Source organism: Sus scrofa, chromosome 4, assembly GCF_000003025.6.
Source record: "Sus scrofa isolate TJ Tabasco breed Duroc chromosome 4, Sscrofa11.1, whole genome shotgun sequence".
Classification (NCBI taxonomy): Eukaryota; Metazoa; Chordata; class Mammalia; order Artiodactyla; family Suidae; genus Sus; species Sus scrofa.
This window is the reverse complement of record NC_010446.5, coordinates 66298575-66318578: the sequence shown is the minus strand read 5'-3', so window position 1 is coordinate 66318578 and position 20004 is coordinate 66298575. Positions and strand designations below refer to the sequence as shown.

The 20004-nt window shown below is 36.1% G+C and overlaps 1 protein-coding gene across 1 annotated transcript in view; it reads left to right on the top strand.

Moving 5' to 3' along the window:
- The window catches only part of C4H8orf34 (chromosome 4 C8orf34 homolog), a 361598-nt gene that overhangs the window by 318915 nt on the left and 22679 nt on the right, over positions 1-20004 (top strand). Inside the window, 2 exon segments of the mRNA XM_021090806.1 lie at positions 5296-5343; positions 16028-16121. Of these exon segments, the coding sequence (XP_020946465.1) occupies positions 5296-5343; positions 16028-16121 (142 nt within the window).

The window sequence follows — 20004 nt, the reverse complement described above, 5'->3', positions numbered from 1 at the left end:
TAAAATACTGTTTGTTTGTTTTTTCAACTGAATAGACTTTTCACAAAATAACAAGGAACGCTAAAATGCCCTAAATTGTTTAAAATTTGACGTTATTGATAATAGTCGTTAGTCCCACAACTTCTCTTGCATTTTAAAATTCTTTTAAGATAAGTCTCTAAGGCAAGGGCATTATCACTTAAGGAATTACTTAGCTTAACATGAAAATATTGAAAGAGATGTGTAAATTGTTTTCTTTCTTTTTTTGTTATTTAAAAGTTGGTTGCATGCATAGGGATTGAGTGTTACTTGTCTCTTCTGAAAGGACAAATTTGGCTTCTAATCATGCCTTAGGTTGCTGATTCCTGGTAGAGACATAACCGGCACCAGCAGTGGAACTTAAAGGCAGAGTAAGAGCATTAACATCCCATCTTAAAATGCTACTGTTAGCCCTTATGGTGCTAAAGGAGTCCCGTTTCTTCTATACTGGATAGAGATGTCACTTTCAGAGAAAGACGTCTGCACTGGTGCTGTATTTGTTAATGAGATTGCGAGCAACTTTTTAGAAAAAAAATTTCAACAATATGGAAAGACACTGGGGCCAGTTAGAAACAGCATCGTTTATATGAGTAAGTCTGAAAACAAGTGCAACTATCACTTTATTGACTACATCAATGGTCTAAAAGACTTCTGAACTTTTGAAAAATTTCTGAGTTTCTAAACTGTTGCACCCAGTTTTTTTACTAGTTAGAAATAGATCATTGCCACGATCACTTGCACATCAGTAGTAGTTGCCGCTTAGAAAATTTGCCAGTTTGGAAAGCTGGACTTCAATCTCTGTCATCTGTCACAAATTCAGTAACCCTGTGTAATAGTGCAGTTGGAGAAACGTAACATTTAGCATTATGTTAGCAGCTATATTACAGGAAATCGTAGAATAAAACTAGGAAATGACACCATGCTAACATCTCTATATCTCAAAACGCAGTACACATTTCAGTGCATCATAGTTTACTTGATGCTCTTCATTGTACTACTTGTGGTTTCATATGTTTGCTCTGTTGTGTCTGGGCCCTTGCACAAAATTTTCCTTCTGCCCTGGAAGGAAAATTTTCTCCTGTTCTCCTCCTTGTTCAGCTCCTTCATCTGCTTAATTGACTAAATCTTTAGGACTAAGCTTAACAGTAATTCCCTCAAGGTTTAATCCTTCTTTGTCTCCATCATACATACCCAGGGGCTACAGCAGTTCTCAGCATATGGAAGTTCTCAAAAAGTGCTTGTTAAATAAATGAAAGGCTTGGTGCCTTTTCCTCCTGTTTTTTTCCTGTAGCACCTTGGACTTGTCCATGTCAAGTAACTTTTGTTCTATATTCAAATAACTTGTATATCTGTTTTCTCAAGGCAAACTTTTTTTATGGTAGGGGTTACTGCTTCTTCACCTCTTTGCTCCCAAGCCTAGCAGGTTATGCGGAACACAATGGGTGCTTCATAAGTACTGGTGGAATAAATAAAGCGGGAAAGTGGTATGGGTCCCTCTGGTTCAGAAATGCCCTGGGTGTTCATCTGGAGCTCCCATTCTTCCATGGGTTCTAGGTACCAGGTATGTCTTAAGAAGGTATTCTCTCTGGAGTTCCCATCGTGGCACAGTGGTTGGCGAATCCGACTAGGAACCATGAGGTTGCGGGTTTGATCCCTGACCTCACTCAGTGGGTTAAAGATCCGGTGTTGCCTTGTGGTGTAGGTCACAAACACGGCTCGGATCCTGCATTGCTGTGGCTGTGGTGTAGGCCGGTGGCTACAGCTCTAGTTAGACCCCTAACCTGGGAACCTCCATATGCTGCAGGAGTGGCCCTAGAAAAGGCAAAAAGACAAAAAAAAAAAAAAAAGGTATTCTCTGTATCTGGATTATTCTTTAGTTTCATTTTAAAGAAGATCGGAAGGAAGAACCATTCTGGTGGAAGTAGGTTTCTCAGCGAACTTTCTTTGAAGGAAATTAATGCCAGAGGTCTTAGACATAAAATGTTTGAGAATAAATGTATCCTTCATGCAAGTACGAGTGTGTATGCATTTTGCCTAAGGATTAGCAAGAGATGACCAAGAAACACTTACTGACTGAAACAAGCGCTGCCTGGTATGGTAGGAAATGGTAATAGATCTGGGAGAGTGTGGATCTAGTCCCAGCTCTGTCTCTAGGGTAGCCCTTCTCACTGAGAATGTTTCCTTCACTGGAAAAGGACCAGGAAGGGATGAGAGCCTTCATCTCTAACAGCCATGAGCCCATGTCATACATTAAGCAGTAATCATATCAGCCTCTTTTTCTTTCTTTCTCTGAGTTTATAATATATTTCGTAATTCCCATTCAAAACATTTTTGTCTCAACTGGTGGTTATATTAAGATGCATGATAAGTGGAACCACATTTCAGGAAATACCTTTTCTTCCTTCTTTTTTTGTTTTTAAGGCATAGTTTCCATGGATTCTGCCCTTTCCCTCCTTCACACGCCCCTGTCTTCCTCCCTTCTCTCCCCTTTCTTCTCTATGTTTTTCAAGGGAAATGGCATTTGCGTATTTTTGATTCCTTTCCAGGTGATTAACAAAAAATATCGTGTTGTTAGAATGACCTGATATTTAAAATGCCAATTCTTTAAAACTAAGCAAAGGATGACTGGAGTTGATAGCTTCCCACTTTGGATGGGATTTTATTTCCTTACCACCTGTGGGGGAAGGAGGGAAGGTCAGCATTTCAGCAGCACCATGTTGGAAATGGGGACCCTAAGGCAGACGTGTTGAATCAAGCCTCCTGACTGGGGCCATCTTTTCTGACCCTAAGACCTAGAGACCCTGACATCCTGTTCTTTGCTATGTTCACTTGGCTCTGTGCCACACTCACAAAAAGGTTTCCTCTGTATTTTCCTTCTGGAGTGTTTCACTTTGTGCCCCTTATTCATCCGTGCCGCCCAGGTCAGTGATTTATGAAAGGTGGTTACAGCCCACTTCCAAGCTGTGTGGCCTTTGAAACAAACGGGCTTGTGTAGGTTGCTCCTTTGCTATGGCGTGGATGTTGAAAAGAACCTGGCACTGTTGGAAACAAGAAGCCTGTCAAGAAGCCCTATGGTACACCCAGTGTTTTAGTTCTGTCTGGTCATCAAGAGGACTCTCAGTCATTGTCTGGTCTTTGCACTAGCATCTGGATAAATGCAGAAAAGCATTGCACTGCAGAGCCAGGGAAACAAATTGCCCTCTTCGGGCAGCACCTCAGATGCTGGCCCTTCCAGAAAGCAGATCTGTAACTCCACGCAGTTCGCCACCTCATCCACTTACCCTAGCAACACGGGCAGAGGGAAAGGGATTATTGGCAAAAAGGATAGTTCTGTCAGGCTGAAGAGCCAAATTGGAATCACCCACAGCATTCTTTCATCAAACGAGATGCTCCAGCAGGTTTGACTATAAAAAGCAGTTTATCTGAAGTAAGTTCCCATCCCTCTCCTCCTGCTTTGTGTTAAATTCCTCAGTTTGGAGGATTTATATGGATTTGATTTTTCCTAATAGTTTATGTTTTAGTTTAAGTAAATATATAACTATCCTATCTCTTTTGCTATCTTATCCATTGAAAAATCCCACAAACTTGGAAGCATTTGGAAACATTTAAACTTCAGCATATTAATTTTTTGCTAGTGGAAACCATGATTCGTGAAAAAATATGACCATGTCTGTGATTGCTAAGTTTTTAGGAGTCCCAGAACTTTATTCCCAGCTTAATTTTTGCTTTGAAAAAGTGCTTTTTTTCCTTCTTCTTCTTCTTCTTCTTTTTTAACCTACTGAAAGTGCTTTGGAGTATACATCGCAATTTTTTTAAACCGAAGTAAATTTTTTGATTTAAAATTTTTATTTCAGCAAAGTATAAGAGTGTCAGGATTGAATCTAGTCCCAGCAATGTCTTGCTTGGCTCCTGGACTTTAAGTTCTTGAGCCAGCAGCACTGTCTTCAATTTCTTTATGCATCAAATGGACCTGAGGATGTCTTACTCTCAAGCTATAGTGAAAACCCATCAAATAAGATTATGTGAGAGCTAGGAAAAGTTAAAAGGAGAGTTCTTTTTTTTTTTTTTTTTTTTTTTTTTTTTTTTTTTTTTTTTTGTCTTTTGTCCTTTTAGGGCCGCACCCGCAGCATATGGAGGTTCCCAGGCAAGGGGTCTAATCAGAGCTGTAGCCACCGGCCTACGCCAGAGCCGCAGCAACTCAGGATCCGAGCTGTGTCTGTGACCTACATCACAGCTCATGGCAACGCCGGATCCTTAACCCACTGAGTGAAGCCAGGGATTGAACCCACAACCTCATGGTTCCTAGTTGGATTTGTTTCTGCTGCACCGTGATGGGAACTCGCCGAAGGAGAGTTCTTGAAAAGTTGTAGAAACAACTGTAAGCTTTATTAACACTTATTTGGTTATTTTTGAAACACATATGGTGTCCTAAAATTTATTATTTTGTTATATCTCAGAATTTATTTCCAAATGTCTCTGGCCGTGAGGTAGAAAAATGTAACTTTTCCTAACTGAATCACTGTGTTGTACACCTGAAACTAACACAATAATTGTAAATCAGCTATATGTCAATAATATATATACATACATACATATATATGTATATGTATGTGTATATATATATAAAACTTTTCCAAACTGACAAGTCGTTTGGCAATTTTGACCATCAGTGTTGAGAGGAGTTTGTGATATATTTAATTCAATATTTTAAATTTCAATGATTTAAAATCTCAGTGATTCCTAACATTCAGTGAAGTGCCAGAAAAAGGCATAGATAATGGAGAATTTACTAATAGCATACAAGTAAGGTTAGAAAGACTGGATATAAATATCTAGAAAAGGGCTGGCTAATGACCAGTACTCTTTCCTTAAGTATTTTTAAGTCCTGTGTATTAGGTCTTTACACAGATTTATGGAATACAGAATTAGTGGCTTTTTTTTCTTAATGTGATTTTCAGTGCATATTTATAAAGTTAGTAACAAAATTTTATACTACGACTGATTTAGCAGCATTCTGTTTTAAGGTGTAGTTATCTACTCGAAGTGGGTATTTGTTTACGGGACCTAACCTCTACCGAAAAGATATAGTCTTGCCTTGAAAAAGGTATTATCCCCTTCAGAGTAAGTATTTGCCAAACTGATAATCTCACAAGGTTCAACTGAGATGAGGGGAGAATAGTTGCTCTAGGGTTTCACTCTTCTTTATGACTCCTCTTCTTTCATTCTTTCTCTCTTCTTCTCCTGACTTTTTCAACCTCTCTTCCTCTTTGCCTCTAGGGAGAAGCCTCCAGGGGAGGAAAATCATTGCAAAACTACATGGAAGAAGTGAGTCTTCAGGTGGCTGTGTAACACAGTCTGAAAATGGGTCTGTCACGTAGGGCGAATCACTCACCTGGGCTTCCTCCATCTGCATATAGGGTGTCCAATCTCTACCCCATCACTGGTCATGCCCACAAAGACAAGACAGTAAATTACATGTTATCATAGGAAAGTAAGAAAAAAATAAAAAAGAGGAACTCTAGTGTTAAGAGAATTATAAATAAATGCAACATTATGTCAACTATACTCCAATAAATTAAAAAAAAGAAACAAAATGATGTTTTGTTCCTCCTTGGTAGGGAGATCTTACATATTAATTCATCTTGAAAATGAAGGTAAAACTGTATAAACCTAAGGCTCTTGTATATTTTCACTCACAAACATTTGTTGATTATCTTAATAAATGAGAAACACATGTTTTCTATTGGCCATGCACACACACACAAAACAAGACATGATTGCTTCTCTTATGGAAAGAATAATCTGTACCAAATTGGCATTCATTCATGTGACAAATGCTGATCAAGGATGTTACATACAAGCCATTAAGCAAAGTGCTGTCTTGACAATAAAAATGTCTGGCAGATTTTTGTTGCAATACCATTTAGACGCCTAGATTTATTTAGGAGATATTCAAGGGTGCTTTGTGTCACAGGATGTGTCTTTGGGCTGTCTGCAAACTGCATTTGGGAACTGTCAGATAAGCCAGAGGATAGACTCCATAAAACTTGGTCTGAAGCCAAACCACAATGGTCACTAAATTAGTCAGTCGTGAATCTGTTACAGGTGAAGGAAACTGGGAAACAGTTTGGTGATGATATCATAGAAGTAGCAAATATTGGTTTGAATATTGCTTCTCAGCAAGACAGAATCTGTTTCTCTAAATATGTTATTCTTGCATGCATCCATTCAAAAGCCATTTTAAGTGGCCTACTCAATGTAGTAGGTAGTCCATACATGTATTCAGAGCATGTGTCCATACTTAAACTCAATCTTGCTCCCACATATCACTTGGAGGGGAAAATCAGAGTGCATGGCACCCCTTTTTAAGTCTCTGACATCTCTGGTTTGCATGCTTGTTTGGAGATGGTTGAAGTTTTACCGAAGGCACTTGGAGAAAGGACAACAAAAGGAATGAAAGGAAATTACTGGCTAAATATTCTGAGTTCAGGTCAGAAAAATCAAAATACATGGGGCAAAAATTGGAGGGTTGGTGGCACCAACTTTAAATTTCAGTTTAATGGATTTGATGCAGAACTTGAGAAAAATTCATTAACGTAATGAATGTTGCCCAAGGAGAAGAAGGCACTGTTTTCAATATATACACCATTAGAACTTCCCTTTAGGATTCTGTGGTTGCTCAAGCCCTTGACTCAGCGTTCCCCACTTAGTGGTGGGGTTAGGGGTGGTAGTCACCTCATCAAAAAGGGCACCTACTGCCTTTTAAAATGTGTCCTGTATAAGTCTAGTACTGTGGAGGAAGGAGAGCATTGGGGTAACTGGTACAAGAAATGGGCTGCATACACGATACAACTTTAAAAAAATAAGCGATTCTAATTTTGTGGTTCTTATCCAAGGAAAAATTCTTTATTTTCTCCATTGTTACACATGTGCAATCTAAATGTGCACATTTTATGCAATTGTAAATGCTTAATGTCACCAGGTTGGGAATTTGTGCCTTTTCATTAGAAGTGTGGCAGGGCATTGCTCCTCAGTGTGGTCCTCTGACTAGCACCATTGGATTACCTGGGGGCTTTTAAGAAACACAGAATCTCAGGACCCACACCAGATTCCAAACAGTCAAAATTTGCATTTCTAACAGGATCCCTGTGTGATTCATAAACACCCTAAAGTTTGAGAAGCACTGCCCTATAATTCTTTCCAATGCTATTTCTAGAAAGTAACTGCATACATCATGGAAATTCCCAGTTTTGTATAACATAGGTGAAGGGGAAACTTCTATTAATAAATTTATTAGTTTTGTTTATTCATTTACTCTCAAGAATAATATTTTTGGTTGATTGGGGCTGTATAATCCCTCTGGCTTATGAGATTCATTACTGACTTTCAGTTTGAATTTTGAGTATATGTGAGCTGCCCAAGGTAAGCCTTGCCTTTCTAGGGGTTCAGTATCATGTAGTACTTTTTTTTATCTAATATTGCTTGATATTTAGATGCTAGCTCTTTTTTTAAACTAATGAAGGATCATCCTTTACAGAAAGACAAAGCATGAAGGAATATCTCATTATATGGCTTGGTTTCCTAGCTTTACTAGTTTATTGTCTCCAGTTTACCTAGAGGAGCTTGAGAGCCTGGTGCTCAAGAGAGATGCTGGGGAAAAAAACAAAAAAAAACAAACAAAAAATCTCTCTGCTAATGCTGCTTAATCTGTATTACAGAATTCTGGACATGAAATGATAAGGTATATTAAATGAATTTCTGACTGTAAAAAAAAAAGAAAAACAAAGCATGATCCTGATTAGTGAACTGTTAATTTATTAATGGTTGGTTTCTTTTTTGCAGATATTAATCCATTTGATCTTTAGGAAATGTAAATTCAGATTCTTCTCCACTGCCAGTGTGAACATGTTCAGAATGAGAGCCATAAAGTTATAGTTTTTTTTTTCTAACTTGTACTCTTATTTCACTTTTGCACTCCTTCTTCTTCTTAGTAGAACCAGCAAACAATAAGGAACAGTATTTATAAATTTTAGAAGCACTGAAGTTAAAAGTGATCTAGCAAACATTTGTTTTTATTTAGTACACACTAAAATTCAAATAAACCATAGAGTTTACATTTTTATTATATTTAATGTTTCTTTCTAAAGTTTGAACATCTCTTTGCACATCAAAGTCCCTGTTTTTTTTTTAATTTAGTCTTATAATTAGACAGAATCATAACCACATGATGTTAGACAATTCTGTTTAGACCTAAATCAAAACTAAGGAGATGATATATTCTCCTCTAAAAGTAAAGCTAAAATGAAATTTCTGTTTAGATTTCCTGTGTTTTTAATGTATTATTTTTCCAGATAGGATTTGTATTTTTGACCAAATGAAAATGAGATATTCTATAATCGTTTACTTCTCTTAATCCTCAAAATGATTCCAACAGTTAAAAAAAATTACATGTTCTTTACATGTAAGCCAGTTGATAACTCAAGGTAGGAATAAAAGTTTCACATTGCACAAATTTTAGCTGTTAGAATAATATTAATGTTCACTCAAAATATAAAAATAATTTAAAACTACTTATCAAAATCAAATGTTTGCAAAGCTTGCTCTACCTTTTATAGGGAAGCTAAATCCATTTAAAATTTCACATTTCCCAGATAAATAACTGGGAAATACCATAGCATAACATGGCATACTGGTTAAAAATCCCCTAATTATTAGAGAAATGTATTAATTTGCATATGTATTCATCAGATAAGTATTGTCAGTATAAATGGTTGGGAAACTCTAAAGAACTAAAGACTATTAATGATTTTTTAAACTTTTTCTTTTGACAGCAGTTTAGAGCAGTTCCTCACAACTTTAGGAATTTTGCTAAAGGCCAGAGGCAACGTAAGAGGAGTGTGAACTAACTCAAGGTGTCAGGTGGCAGCTTTACAACTTCCAAGGATGTTAGACAGGAAAAGATGCATGTTTAGTAAGCAGGCCTTTTCAAATCTGCTGAGGCTGGTTTTGCCAGCTGTACATCTGAACTGGAAAGGGGATTGATTCTATGCAACAAAATCTTAGGATCACCTTTTATGCCACTTTTGGCCGGTCTTTTCTTCCTGTAGTATGTTCTGTGATCTTAGAGATAACTGTAATAAGAGGTAACTTACTTTTTACTGTGCACAGAGATTTACTTTTTGAAAATAGGAATAACTATTATTCAGTATCATACTTTTATTTCACTTAGGAAACAAAGTATTTTTCAGGGAAAGCCTGTTTTGTCATTAACATGCATTAAGAATTAACAGGATAGCATTTTTTTTTAAGTTATAATCATCACTTCCATACAGATACAAAATGAACACATGTCAAGATTTATTTAACTCATTAATAAATGAGGAAACCAGTAAGATGTTATAGAGAGTTCAAAGGGGAAATCAAACCCTCACATATATACTCAAATGAAGAAAGCTGATATGAAGTTAAAAATAGATGCAAAAAAGTGGCAAAATTGATAATATCCAAGGTTAATAATCAATTGCATTCAAATAGATGCAATTTACATTTGTATGACAAGAATTATTTGCACTCCTATAAATTTCTATAAGTTACATAGTTGTAAAATAGCTTAAAGTCAATGAAAGACTCAGCACATTCAAAAAATCGGATAAATGGAAGGACTTTCTAGAAAAATGACTTGTTTGTCATTGACTACACCTAATAATCTTTTGTTAGTTTCAAAGTCTTTTACAAGTTAATCCTATAATTTCCTCAGGTAGAAAAACCACAGAATGGAATGAGTTAAGAAATAAGATAGAGAGCAATCCCAGTGCATGATAAAGTGTAGCAAATTTGTCATATGAAGTTTTTTAAGCAGCTCGTGTTTATTTTGTAATGTTTTTCACAATCTACCATATATTTGTAACTTCATTATTCCTCCTTTTCTTCTCGTTTCCCAGATCCTATTCATTCAAACTTGTTTTCTCAAACTTATTACTTCCCTCTTCTTTTAGTTGCCCTTTTATAATATGCAAAAGAATTAAGCTACTGAAGAATAATTGACTAAAAAGTTACAGATTTCAGCCTGATCATACTAGGCATTTCATTAACAAATGCCAAAGTTAGTTCCAAACTTTATTATGTAAATTATGTGTGGAGAGTTTCATTTTAACTGGAGAATAGGCATGCTTGTTGGTCAGCAGCAGCAGTCTATTAAATATATGTAGAGTTGAGTGTAATTTTATTTTGCTTTATCTGTAACGTGCTTTAGGGCTGCTTATTTTATAGGGAGCCTATGGTTATGGAAAGTGATTAATCCTTTTAGAAAGATGGAGACTGATGTTTTGCATATTATTTTCATTCTTAAGCAAAGGGAAAGAAATAACTTAGTCGCCCCAGAGCTAAATTCTCCAATGGTGAAAGTTTCAGCAAAGGAACATTTTTTTTTTCTCTCTAAATAACCTGTAGTTCTGTGGCCACACATGACATAAATCACTGATTGATTGCATTTAGAGAATCCAAAAATAAACTATCCATGTGGAATAACAATACTGCTAAAGTTTATAAAGCACTTATTCTGTTAGCAGATAAAATGATATGTTGATACAGGGCTGGAGACTGTTTTCCATATGATACTTGTCACTATTTCCCACCACTCCTGGTCCCTGGACATTTACTGACTTATGGTGAAAGTGTTTCAGAAAAAGGATGAATGGCATTTCTTCTAAAAGCAATCCAAGGAACTTTCCCTTGGGAATATGAAACAGTTTGTACTATGCACAGAGTTTAATATTCCTGTAGAAAAATTTTAGAATAAGTTGGCAAAGAGGAACATGTCAACTCTTGTTTAAAAAATGTTCACGATTTTAGCTCCTTGACCTCATCAAAAAGAATTATAAGTAGTCTGATGGGCTGAGCTTTGGACATACATAGTAGTGCCTGTTGGCATTGATAAAGTAAACAGGTGCATTACATTACTAACTGTACTCAAGGAAGAACCAAAGTAAAATATTGAAATGATCTATTAATAGCGATATTTATATTATCTCTATGATTCTGATTCCAACTCATTTTAAAGTCCTTCCAAACTGCATATTTTATTGAGTTAGTGTTTCATTTGTATTTTACATAATCTGCAATAAAGAAAGAAGAGTTGGCAATAAAGAGTACCTTCTTTGTTCAGCAGTAAATCTATTAAAACCAGAAACCAATCCTGAGTGTTACTTAATTGTTGTGGGAAAAAAGAAACACTACTGACTTGTTAGTCATATCTTTTCTTAGGAAAATAGATCTTGATATTTGGGCCAAGAAGCTAAATAACCAATTTTAAATAAAATTTTTTTTCACGATCACTTTAAACTTCGGCTTTCACCATTTGATTTTACTTTAAAAAACCAAAAAGTCGTTTTTCATATTTCTTCTTTAATCAGAGACTGCATGTTCTAGTTTTGAAAAACTGCAGGCTATCCTCTGTTACATGAAAGTTTTTGAAATTTTACTGCTGTTGTTCTTTAAATTCTTATGGAATTTTAAAACTAAAATTTTTCACATTTATGCTGTTTCTGTAGTATGGCCCTGTGAGAACAAATCCCATATTTGATAAATTTTGGGGGAAAAAAAAGTTAAATCCTGAAAATAAACACTGATTTATACCTAAACTGTATATTCCAAGATTGACTCTCTTTATTTTTTTCTGGCTTTTCCTACAATAGTCCATTTATGGCCTCTCACATTCTATAGACAGTCTAAAGGAATCTAGATCTAGACATCTACTAACTGTAAAGTACTAGAGATGATCTTATCCAATACCTTCACCTGCTTCATTCTATCCCAAGAGAATAGATTACCTGGGATAAAAGTTGTGATTACTGATCCCTGGGGGGCAAGGACTTTTCACTGCAAAGTCCGTCTCTCATGATAAGAATTTAAATTTCAGTCTGGTTAACAGACCATTTTCAAGAGTTGCTGATGCTGAAAGAATTTTTTTTTTTAAATGAATCTCATTTCTAAATGAAAACCACTTAAAATTTTTGTTTTATTCTTTTTCTCTCTCTCTTTTTTTTCTTATGTGGCACATGGAGGTTCCCAGGCTAGGGGTCGAATCGGAGCTACAGCTACTGGCCTACGCCAGAGCCACAGCAATGCCAGATCCGAGCCACGTCTGTGACCTACACCACAGCTCATGGCAATGCTGGATCCTTAAACCACTAAGAAAGGCCAAGGATCGAACCTGAAACTTAATGGTTCTTAGTCAGATTCATTTCTGCTGAGCCAAGACAGGAACTCCTTATTATTTCAATTTTTAAGTAAACCTTTTTATGTTAGAACAGTTTTAGATCTACAGAATTAATTGTGAAGGTAATATAGAGAGGTTCTATGTACCTCTCCCCCAGTTTCAACTATTATTATTACTTTACATTAATGTAGTACAGTTGTCAAAATTAATGAACTGATGTGAAACATTATTAGTGACTAAACCCATGCTTTATTCAAGTTTCATCAGTTTTCTCTAATGTCTTTAAGTTTTGTCAGTTTTCCTTTAATGTCCTTTTTATTATCCCAAGACCCCACCTAAAATATCACATTGCATTTTGCACTTATAGCTCCTTAGGCTTCTTCTGGGTTGTAACTATTCCTCAGACATTCCTTGTGTTTGATGACTGTAACAGTTTTGAAGACTGCTTATCATATATTTTGTTGATTGTCCCTCAGTTGAGATTTGTGTGACATTTTTCTCATGGTTAGACTTGTATAATGTGTTTTTAGAGGGAATACAATAGATGTAAAATTCCATTTTTGTCCCATTCTATCAAGGGTACACAGTATCAATAGGAATGATTACTACGGATGTTGTCCTTAATCACCTGGTTTTTAGGTAGTGCTTATCAGTATTTTCTACAGTAAAGTTCCTCTTTTTGCTTTCTCTTTCCATGTTGTACTCTTTGGAAGAAAGTCACTATACAAGCCCACACTAAAGATATGGGAAGTTATTCATCATTTCCTTAAGATCTACATAAATAATTTGAAATCCTTCTACATGGCATATTTGTCTGTTCTCTCCCATTTGTTGATTTATTCAGTGATTTACTTTCATCAGTATGGATTGATAAATATTTATTTTACACTATATAGTAACTCAATGCTACTTTATTTTGTTGCTCGAATTGTTCTAGCTTGGGCCACTGAGAGATTTTTCAGTTGGTTTCTTTATCTCTTTGATAAACCCACATTTTGTGCATGTGTATGTGTGTGCATTGTGTGTATGTGTGTCTGTATATTAGATCTTTTTTGCTTTCTGGCATAACAAGATTCTCTACACTTATTTTGTGTATTTCTTGCCTTGATCTAAGAATCAGTCATTTCTCCAAGAGTCCTGATTCTTTCACTGAAAAGGGTATCAGAAACCAAGATATGAGTGGTAGTTATGTCTGTTGCTATCAGGGTGTCACTGAACCTAAGTCCCCTCAGTTGGCAAAGCAGGGAGATATATGTGATGAGTAATCATATATATAAAATATCTATAAATAGTTCATTTGCAGCCATCTGCATATATAGTAAGTTAAATGTGAGTTCACACTGATGTCTCCAACTGTAGTACATTATACATGGATCATTCTATCCTTGCTCATCTATAAACTGCTCCAAGAGTGAAAAACTTGTCTTCCATTATCTGCCATCCATTTACTTTGGTGCTCAAGTCTAAAATACATACCTAGAAATTTTAACCTATATGCCAGTGGGAAACAACTTTATCACCTATAGTTCACTGTTTATATACATTTACTTTTTGCTTCTGATCTTACAGATGCCACTCGGTTTCACAGTTATTTAGGTCAGCACATTATTCCCTCACCTCCTTCAGTGAGGTTATTTTACATCTGTAATTCATTTACATTCTTTTTTAGTATTTTTCTTTTCCATCCTGGGATAACCCAACCTTCTAACTGATTTTTTAAAATTTGTATACATGAAGGTTTACCCTGTGGTATGAGGTTCTATGGGTTTTTACAAGTGCTTAATGTCTTGTATTTACTATTATAATATTGCACAGAATAGTGCATCTCCCCAAAATATTCCTTGTGATTCACTTACTCAACCCCCCAGGCTCCTGTCCTGACTCCTGGGAAATTGTATCTTTTTGAAACTCTAAACTAGTATTAAACTTCTACAGAGGTAACCGTCACAATCAAACGTCCTTATCTGTAGATTGGATGTTTCTCTTATATATGAATTGTTTTAAACAAAGTGAACATTTAACGTTTGGTGATGTCATGTTTCCTAGAGATCAGAGGTCATAAGCCGGTATTTTCATCTTTTTAGTATTTGAACAAAATAAAGCAAAATATCTCAAGTTGGAGGAAAAGATCTTTGAAAGAAGGGGAAGATGATGAATGAATTTGAGAGGTCCAAAAATAAATTTGGAGTTCCCATCGTGGCACAGTGGAAACGAATCTGACTAGGAACCATGAGGTTGCATGTTCAATCTCTGGCCTCACTCAGTGGATTAAGGATCAGGTGTCGCTATGATCTGTGGTGTAGGTCACAGATGCAGCTCAGATCTGGCATTGCTGTGGCTCTGGCGAAGGCCGGCAGCAACAGCTCCAATTAGACCACTAGCCTGGGAACCTCCATATGCCACTGGTGAGGCCCTAAAAAAACAAAAGAAAAAAAAAAAGAATAAATTGATGGGCCATATTTATTTTATGTTTCGAATTTTCAAAGTATGTTTGAAAATATTCTCTTCAATCATGACTCAATAAACTTGAACTTATTACTTATATTTTATTCTCAAAGGGCCCCATCCTTCCTTCCTCCTTCCTTTCTACCCTTCATCCTCTCCTTTTTTCTTCCTCACCTCCTTCTACACAAATGTATACTGAGTATCGATTTTTCCCTAGGCATTCTAATAGATGCTGGAAATGCATAGGTTAAAAAACTTTATCAATGCTGTTAAGGACTTTCCACATTGTTTTTGAGGCAGGAAGATTAAAAAGGACAGTTACTATACAGTATTTGTTGCAGTGATGCAATAGGCACATAAAGAAATAGAGGAGTAACTTGTCTTGGAGGATCAGGGAAGGCAACAGAGATGACACCTGAGCCTTGGGAGGTGGGTTAATGTTTGAGACAGATAAGTAAATACAGTGCATTCTAGGCAGGAACATCACATGTGAAAACATATTGGCCGACTAGAGAGAGTGAGAAAATTAAGGAACTACAGTAAACTATAGCTGGAGTGGAAGTGTCAGTTGAGTGGGATGGAGATGGAAGTAGTTGTGGATTGCAGGCTGGACAAGTATGGATGGTGAGGTGCTTTGAGTTTAAGTTTTATGCTGGGAAAAATGAGACCACTCAAGGGTTATGAGCAAGGTCATGAATACATCATGTAAAAAGCTCACTTTGGCAAGGAATTGGTGGAGAGAATTAGGGAGGATATGAATCTAATCCTAGAAAACTTTCTAGACGACCATAGCTACAGTTAGGATAGGAAATGACGGGTCTGCTTTAGATCAGTGGCAGAAGGCATGGAGCAGCAAGAAAGTATTCGAGAAATATTTTAACAAAAATAAGGATGTACTAAGAGGAAAGAGGCAGTGAAGTAGTACTGAAGGGTAAGGTTGAGTATGTTCTCCAAATCCTATGGATCTTTATTCCCAGTTAAGGGAATTGGAACCTTGAGAGCAAACAGGCACATTTTGTGCAATTTTATATTGAATATTTCATTATTATATTTCTAAGAATGAGTGCCACAAATTCCATAAAAATGTTAATTCAGGAAGGAACACAGTCTAGGTATTTCTTCTTATTAAGACATTAAATCTTATTAAAAGGAGAATGTAAAAAAGTGAGGTCAGAGTTTGTGGCATGTCCACCCAAATGAATTTAACCTCAAAATTCTTCTCTGTTGTGGAGAAATTCTTATTATGGTTTTCTGGACATACAATTCATAGAGACCAAAATGTTCAACCATATTGGTATTTACAATATCAATCTAGAGTTTAATCCAAATAAATTTTTTCTTTGGCAGGATGACTCTTTAAAGCAATTACAAGTAGTTCATCAACCATGGATATTGCCAAGCGACACAGAAAGTGAAGGAGTGGAAGCAGAACAAGATAAACGTGAGTAGACACTGCCACTTATTGACAAATTAGTTTTAGCCAAAGGATATCCGTGGTGATGATATATCCCTTTCATAACATCAAACGACAGCTACAAAAAAATTCAGAGTTGTTGGAGTTCCCTGTAGTGGCTCAGCAGAAATGAATCTGACGAGTATCCATGAGGATGCAGATTCCATCCCTGGCCTCGCTCAGTGGGTTAAGGATCTGGCATTGATGTGGCTGTGGCGTAGGCCAGCAGCTATAGCTCTGATTCAACCCCTAACCTGGGACCCTCCATATGCTGCAGGTGCGGCCCTAAAAAGACCAAAAAAAAAAAAAAAAAATCAGACTTGCTTAGGAAGAACATGTAAAGATAAACTATACTTCTGGTCTATAAACCTTGTTTCAGTGATCTCTTAATTATGGTGTAGAGGCCTATAAACTTAACTTTCTGAAAAGAATTGTAGTACCTTAACAGAAGAAATTATTCCATTGATAACTTGTGATTATTAAAAAGTCTATGTATGTTAGGATCGTTATTGTATATGAAACTATCATTATTGGTTAAGTGAATAAAGGTATGTATGTAGAAACTGTTCTAAGTTCACAAAACAAATTAATGTTATAATAGTACTTAAGACAATATATAGCTCTTGATTTAAGTCATTGGATTATAATGATAACAAAGAATGAATGATTATAGTTCGGCACAACTCGGTTCATGCTCTCCAGGGGTTATCCACATTGTCAGACATATGGATTCAGCCCTGTAGAGGAGAGGTTAGTGTCTGGATTATAGAGCAAAAAATCAATTCTTAAAATAATACGATATCAAAATTTTACTTTTTTTTCTTTACCAGTGGTATCCACAGATAGAAATAAAAGTCGTAAGTAATAACGTAGCTCTCACAATAATTGGTGTGAAGTGATTAATAACTATTCCTCTGAACTCTGGTCACCAGAGACAGTCTGATATGTTATGCAGGTAGCATCATGATTCTGTACCCAAGGAGATTCAGGAAATTGCTCTTCCAAGTGAAAGGCATTTTAAAATATCCTTATCCCACTTCTATAACTCCAGGCTTATGTAGGCAGAGGCAGCACAGCAAGGAGAGGGACCTGCTCAGGTGAGAGGATGAGACAAAGGACCCCCCCCCCTCGCCCCCGTCACTCAGCTGACACAGTCAGCAATGCAGTGAGTAGCACAGTGACATTTTAAGATTCTTATGTAGGGAAACACCTGTAGAAAACAACCGACAAAGACTCAGAAGGTAGACTGTACTTTAATCAAGTACAAAAATAAGAAGATAGTTTCAAAGAACTTTAATGCAAGGGATCTCAAATAAAATAGTCTAGGAAAAGAGCAGCATAGGATACATAGAAGGAATCCCCCAAATCTGAAAGATTTACAAATGCCTGGAACTTTTATGAAAACGAAAACAAACGCAAGCACATTTATACCCCTAACTCCCCACATATTTAAATAGACATAAGCTCTCTTTCTAGAGTTTGTGTTTAATAATTTTCACCAAATTCTTTTCAGGTCTTCATACATTTTGCATTAAATAATCTCTTAAAGTGAATGTGTGTGTGTGTAATAAACGCAATATGTGTAATTGGGCTTGCTTTACTCTCTTAGATTCCACACCTAGGTGCCCAAAGTGAGCATGAGCAGGTAAACAGCACCTTTACAGAATATGCAATGTATTAATTCTTTGAGTGAGCTATAACTTTTAATGAACTAAAACCTAAAATCAACGAAATAATCAAAATAGTGTATTTAATCCAAGCCCAAATTCAGACCTACTTCCTTTCCCTCAAATCCATATGTCTCCAATCATTATAAACCCCATAAAACAGCTTAATAATGCAAAGAAGTTTAAAAATCTCAGAACTTTCTTCAACCCTTGTCATCCAATCATATTGCCTTATTGCTTATACTTCAACAATATTTTGATAATAAGATGTAACCCTCTTCTCTTCTATTAGGGTGCAAAATTTTTGAAGGAAGGAATCTGTTTTTTTTTAAAATTTTATTTAGCCAGATAATAAGACCTCAATTAATAGCTAAAGATTTAATAAATGAATAAGTGAATGACCACATACATTTCTTTGGTACATTCTAACTTGGTTATCAGGACAGTTGTAAATTTGAAACAGATAAAATAATAATTGTGACTGGATAACTGTCATAAAAATTATTCAAAGTTTTATTAAAATTTTAATATTGGATTTATAGTTTTGCCATATAGTTTGCCACATGGTCTATCAATCACTCTGAAGAAAGTCATTCTTAAATTCTCTTAACCATAGACCTAGAACCAAAAATATTTGATTTCAACAATGTCATATTGGAGGTGACCCTTGACAATGGTAAATTGTTTGAAATAAAATCAGGGTTTAAAAATAATTAGGTGGTAATAGGAGCCATCTGGAAATGGAATGCTAGTTGGCAATGTAGCCAAGCTCATAGCACAGAGATGCAAATACTTTTCAAGAGCGGCATCCAACATTCAAGGGCTGGGACAAATATGAGATGAAGCCACTGAGGTACTGATACCCATATTCAGAGTATGAGGTTTGTGGAACAGCTGGTAAGGTATGTATAGATCATCTACCTTGTTATTTCCTCTGTGAAAGAAAATAAGTGACATAAATCTCTGTGCACCCAGCATCTGATTTAGAGTCTGGAGGCTCATATATTAGAAATTTATGAGTGAGGAAAAGGACAAGATTCATTATTCCAATGGTAACACCTGTTTCTTGACTCAGCTTTCTATAAATTATACACAGGTAATTTTATGGAATTTTCAGATTCCTCCTGAGACGAAATTATCATGGTGGAAAGTTTCCACATAACGTCAGGGTATTTGCAGTGGTGCATATTTCTTATTGCATCCTTTTAAAATAAGACTTAGCACAAACAAGTTTTATAGAAGAGCACCACTTAGGAAAACGTGTCTTCAATAATTAAATGGGAAGCTTTAAAACTTTTATTATAAATAAGATAAGCAGAACCCTTAAGTAGACTTTTTCCTCTACTCTGATCTTAGTATAAAGTCTACATCACAGATTTAAAAAACTCATGTCAGGAGTGTGTTTGTTTATGATCTCTCCAATTATGATCTGAAGTTACCAAATAATTCAAATTCCGACATTCGAGTCTACTGGGGCACTTGTTTGCTACTCGTGTTCCTGGTTTCCACTTTAGACGCAGAGAATCAGAATCTCTGTTCACAGGAATCTGAGTTCTACATTTCTAATAAGCTCCTCAGTTGATCTTTCCTTATTCTAAAGATTAAAAACTACTGGAATGAAAAGTCCAGTGAATCAGAGGATTGTGTTTTCACAGTCGTCTCCATAGTGTTGCTAAACTTTGGGCCTTGTGTCTCCAGACTGCTTTTCCTGTCTGTAAATTAAATCTGAGCATAGAATGGGAAGATAAAGAAGGAGAAGAAGGGCTGAAATTTGATGGGATAAATGTCGAGTAAAATTGAGGGTCAGGTCCTCTGGTTGGTAGGTTCAACATCTGCAAAGGCATACGGTCATTAAATAGTTACTGTCAAGCCAGATAGCACCCTCTAACTACATTTTGGATTTTTAAACACGAATAACCAAGCTAAACATAGGCAAACAAATGAAAAATCAAACAAAACAAACGAAATGGCAGAGATGCTCGAAATACAGAAATAAGAGCCAAAGAAGTATGGTCTATGCTATGGTGACTCACTGAGATTCAGGACTGGATGTAGGTCTTAGGCCGTGGGGTCTGAGATCTTACTGTATAAAAATTGATGAGTTGGTTCTGGGTCTGCTTAGGGGCTGGTATGATGATGCTCTATTAAGCCTGATGCCTGGGAAAGTTGCATTGGGTATGAAAAGGGAAACAAAATATCTCTAC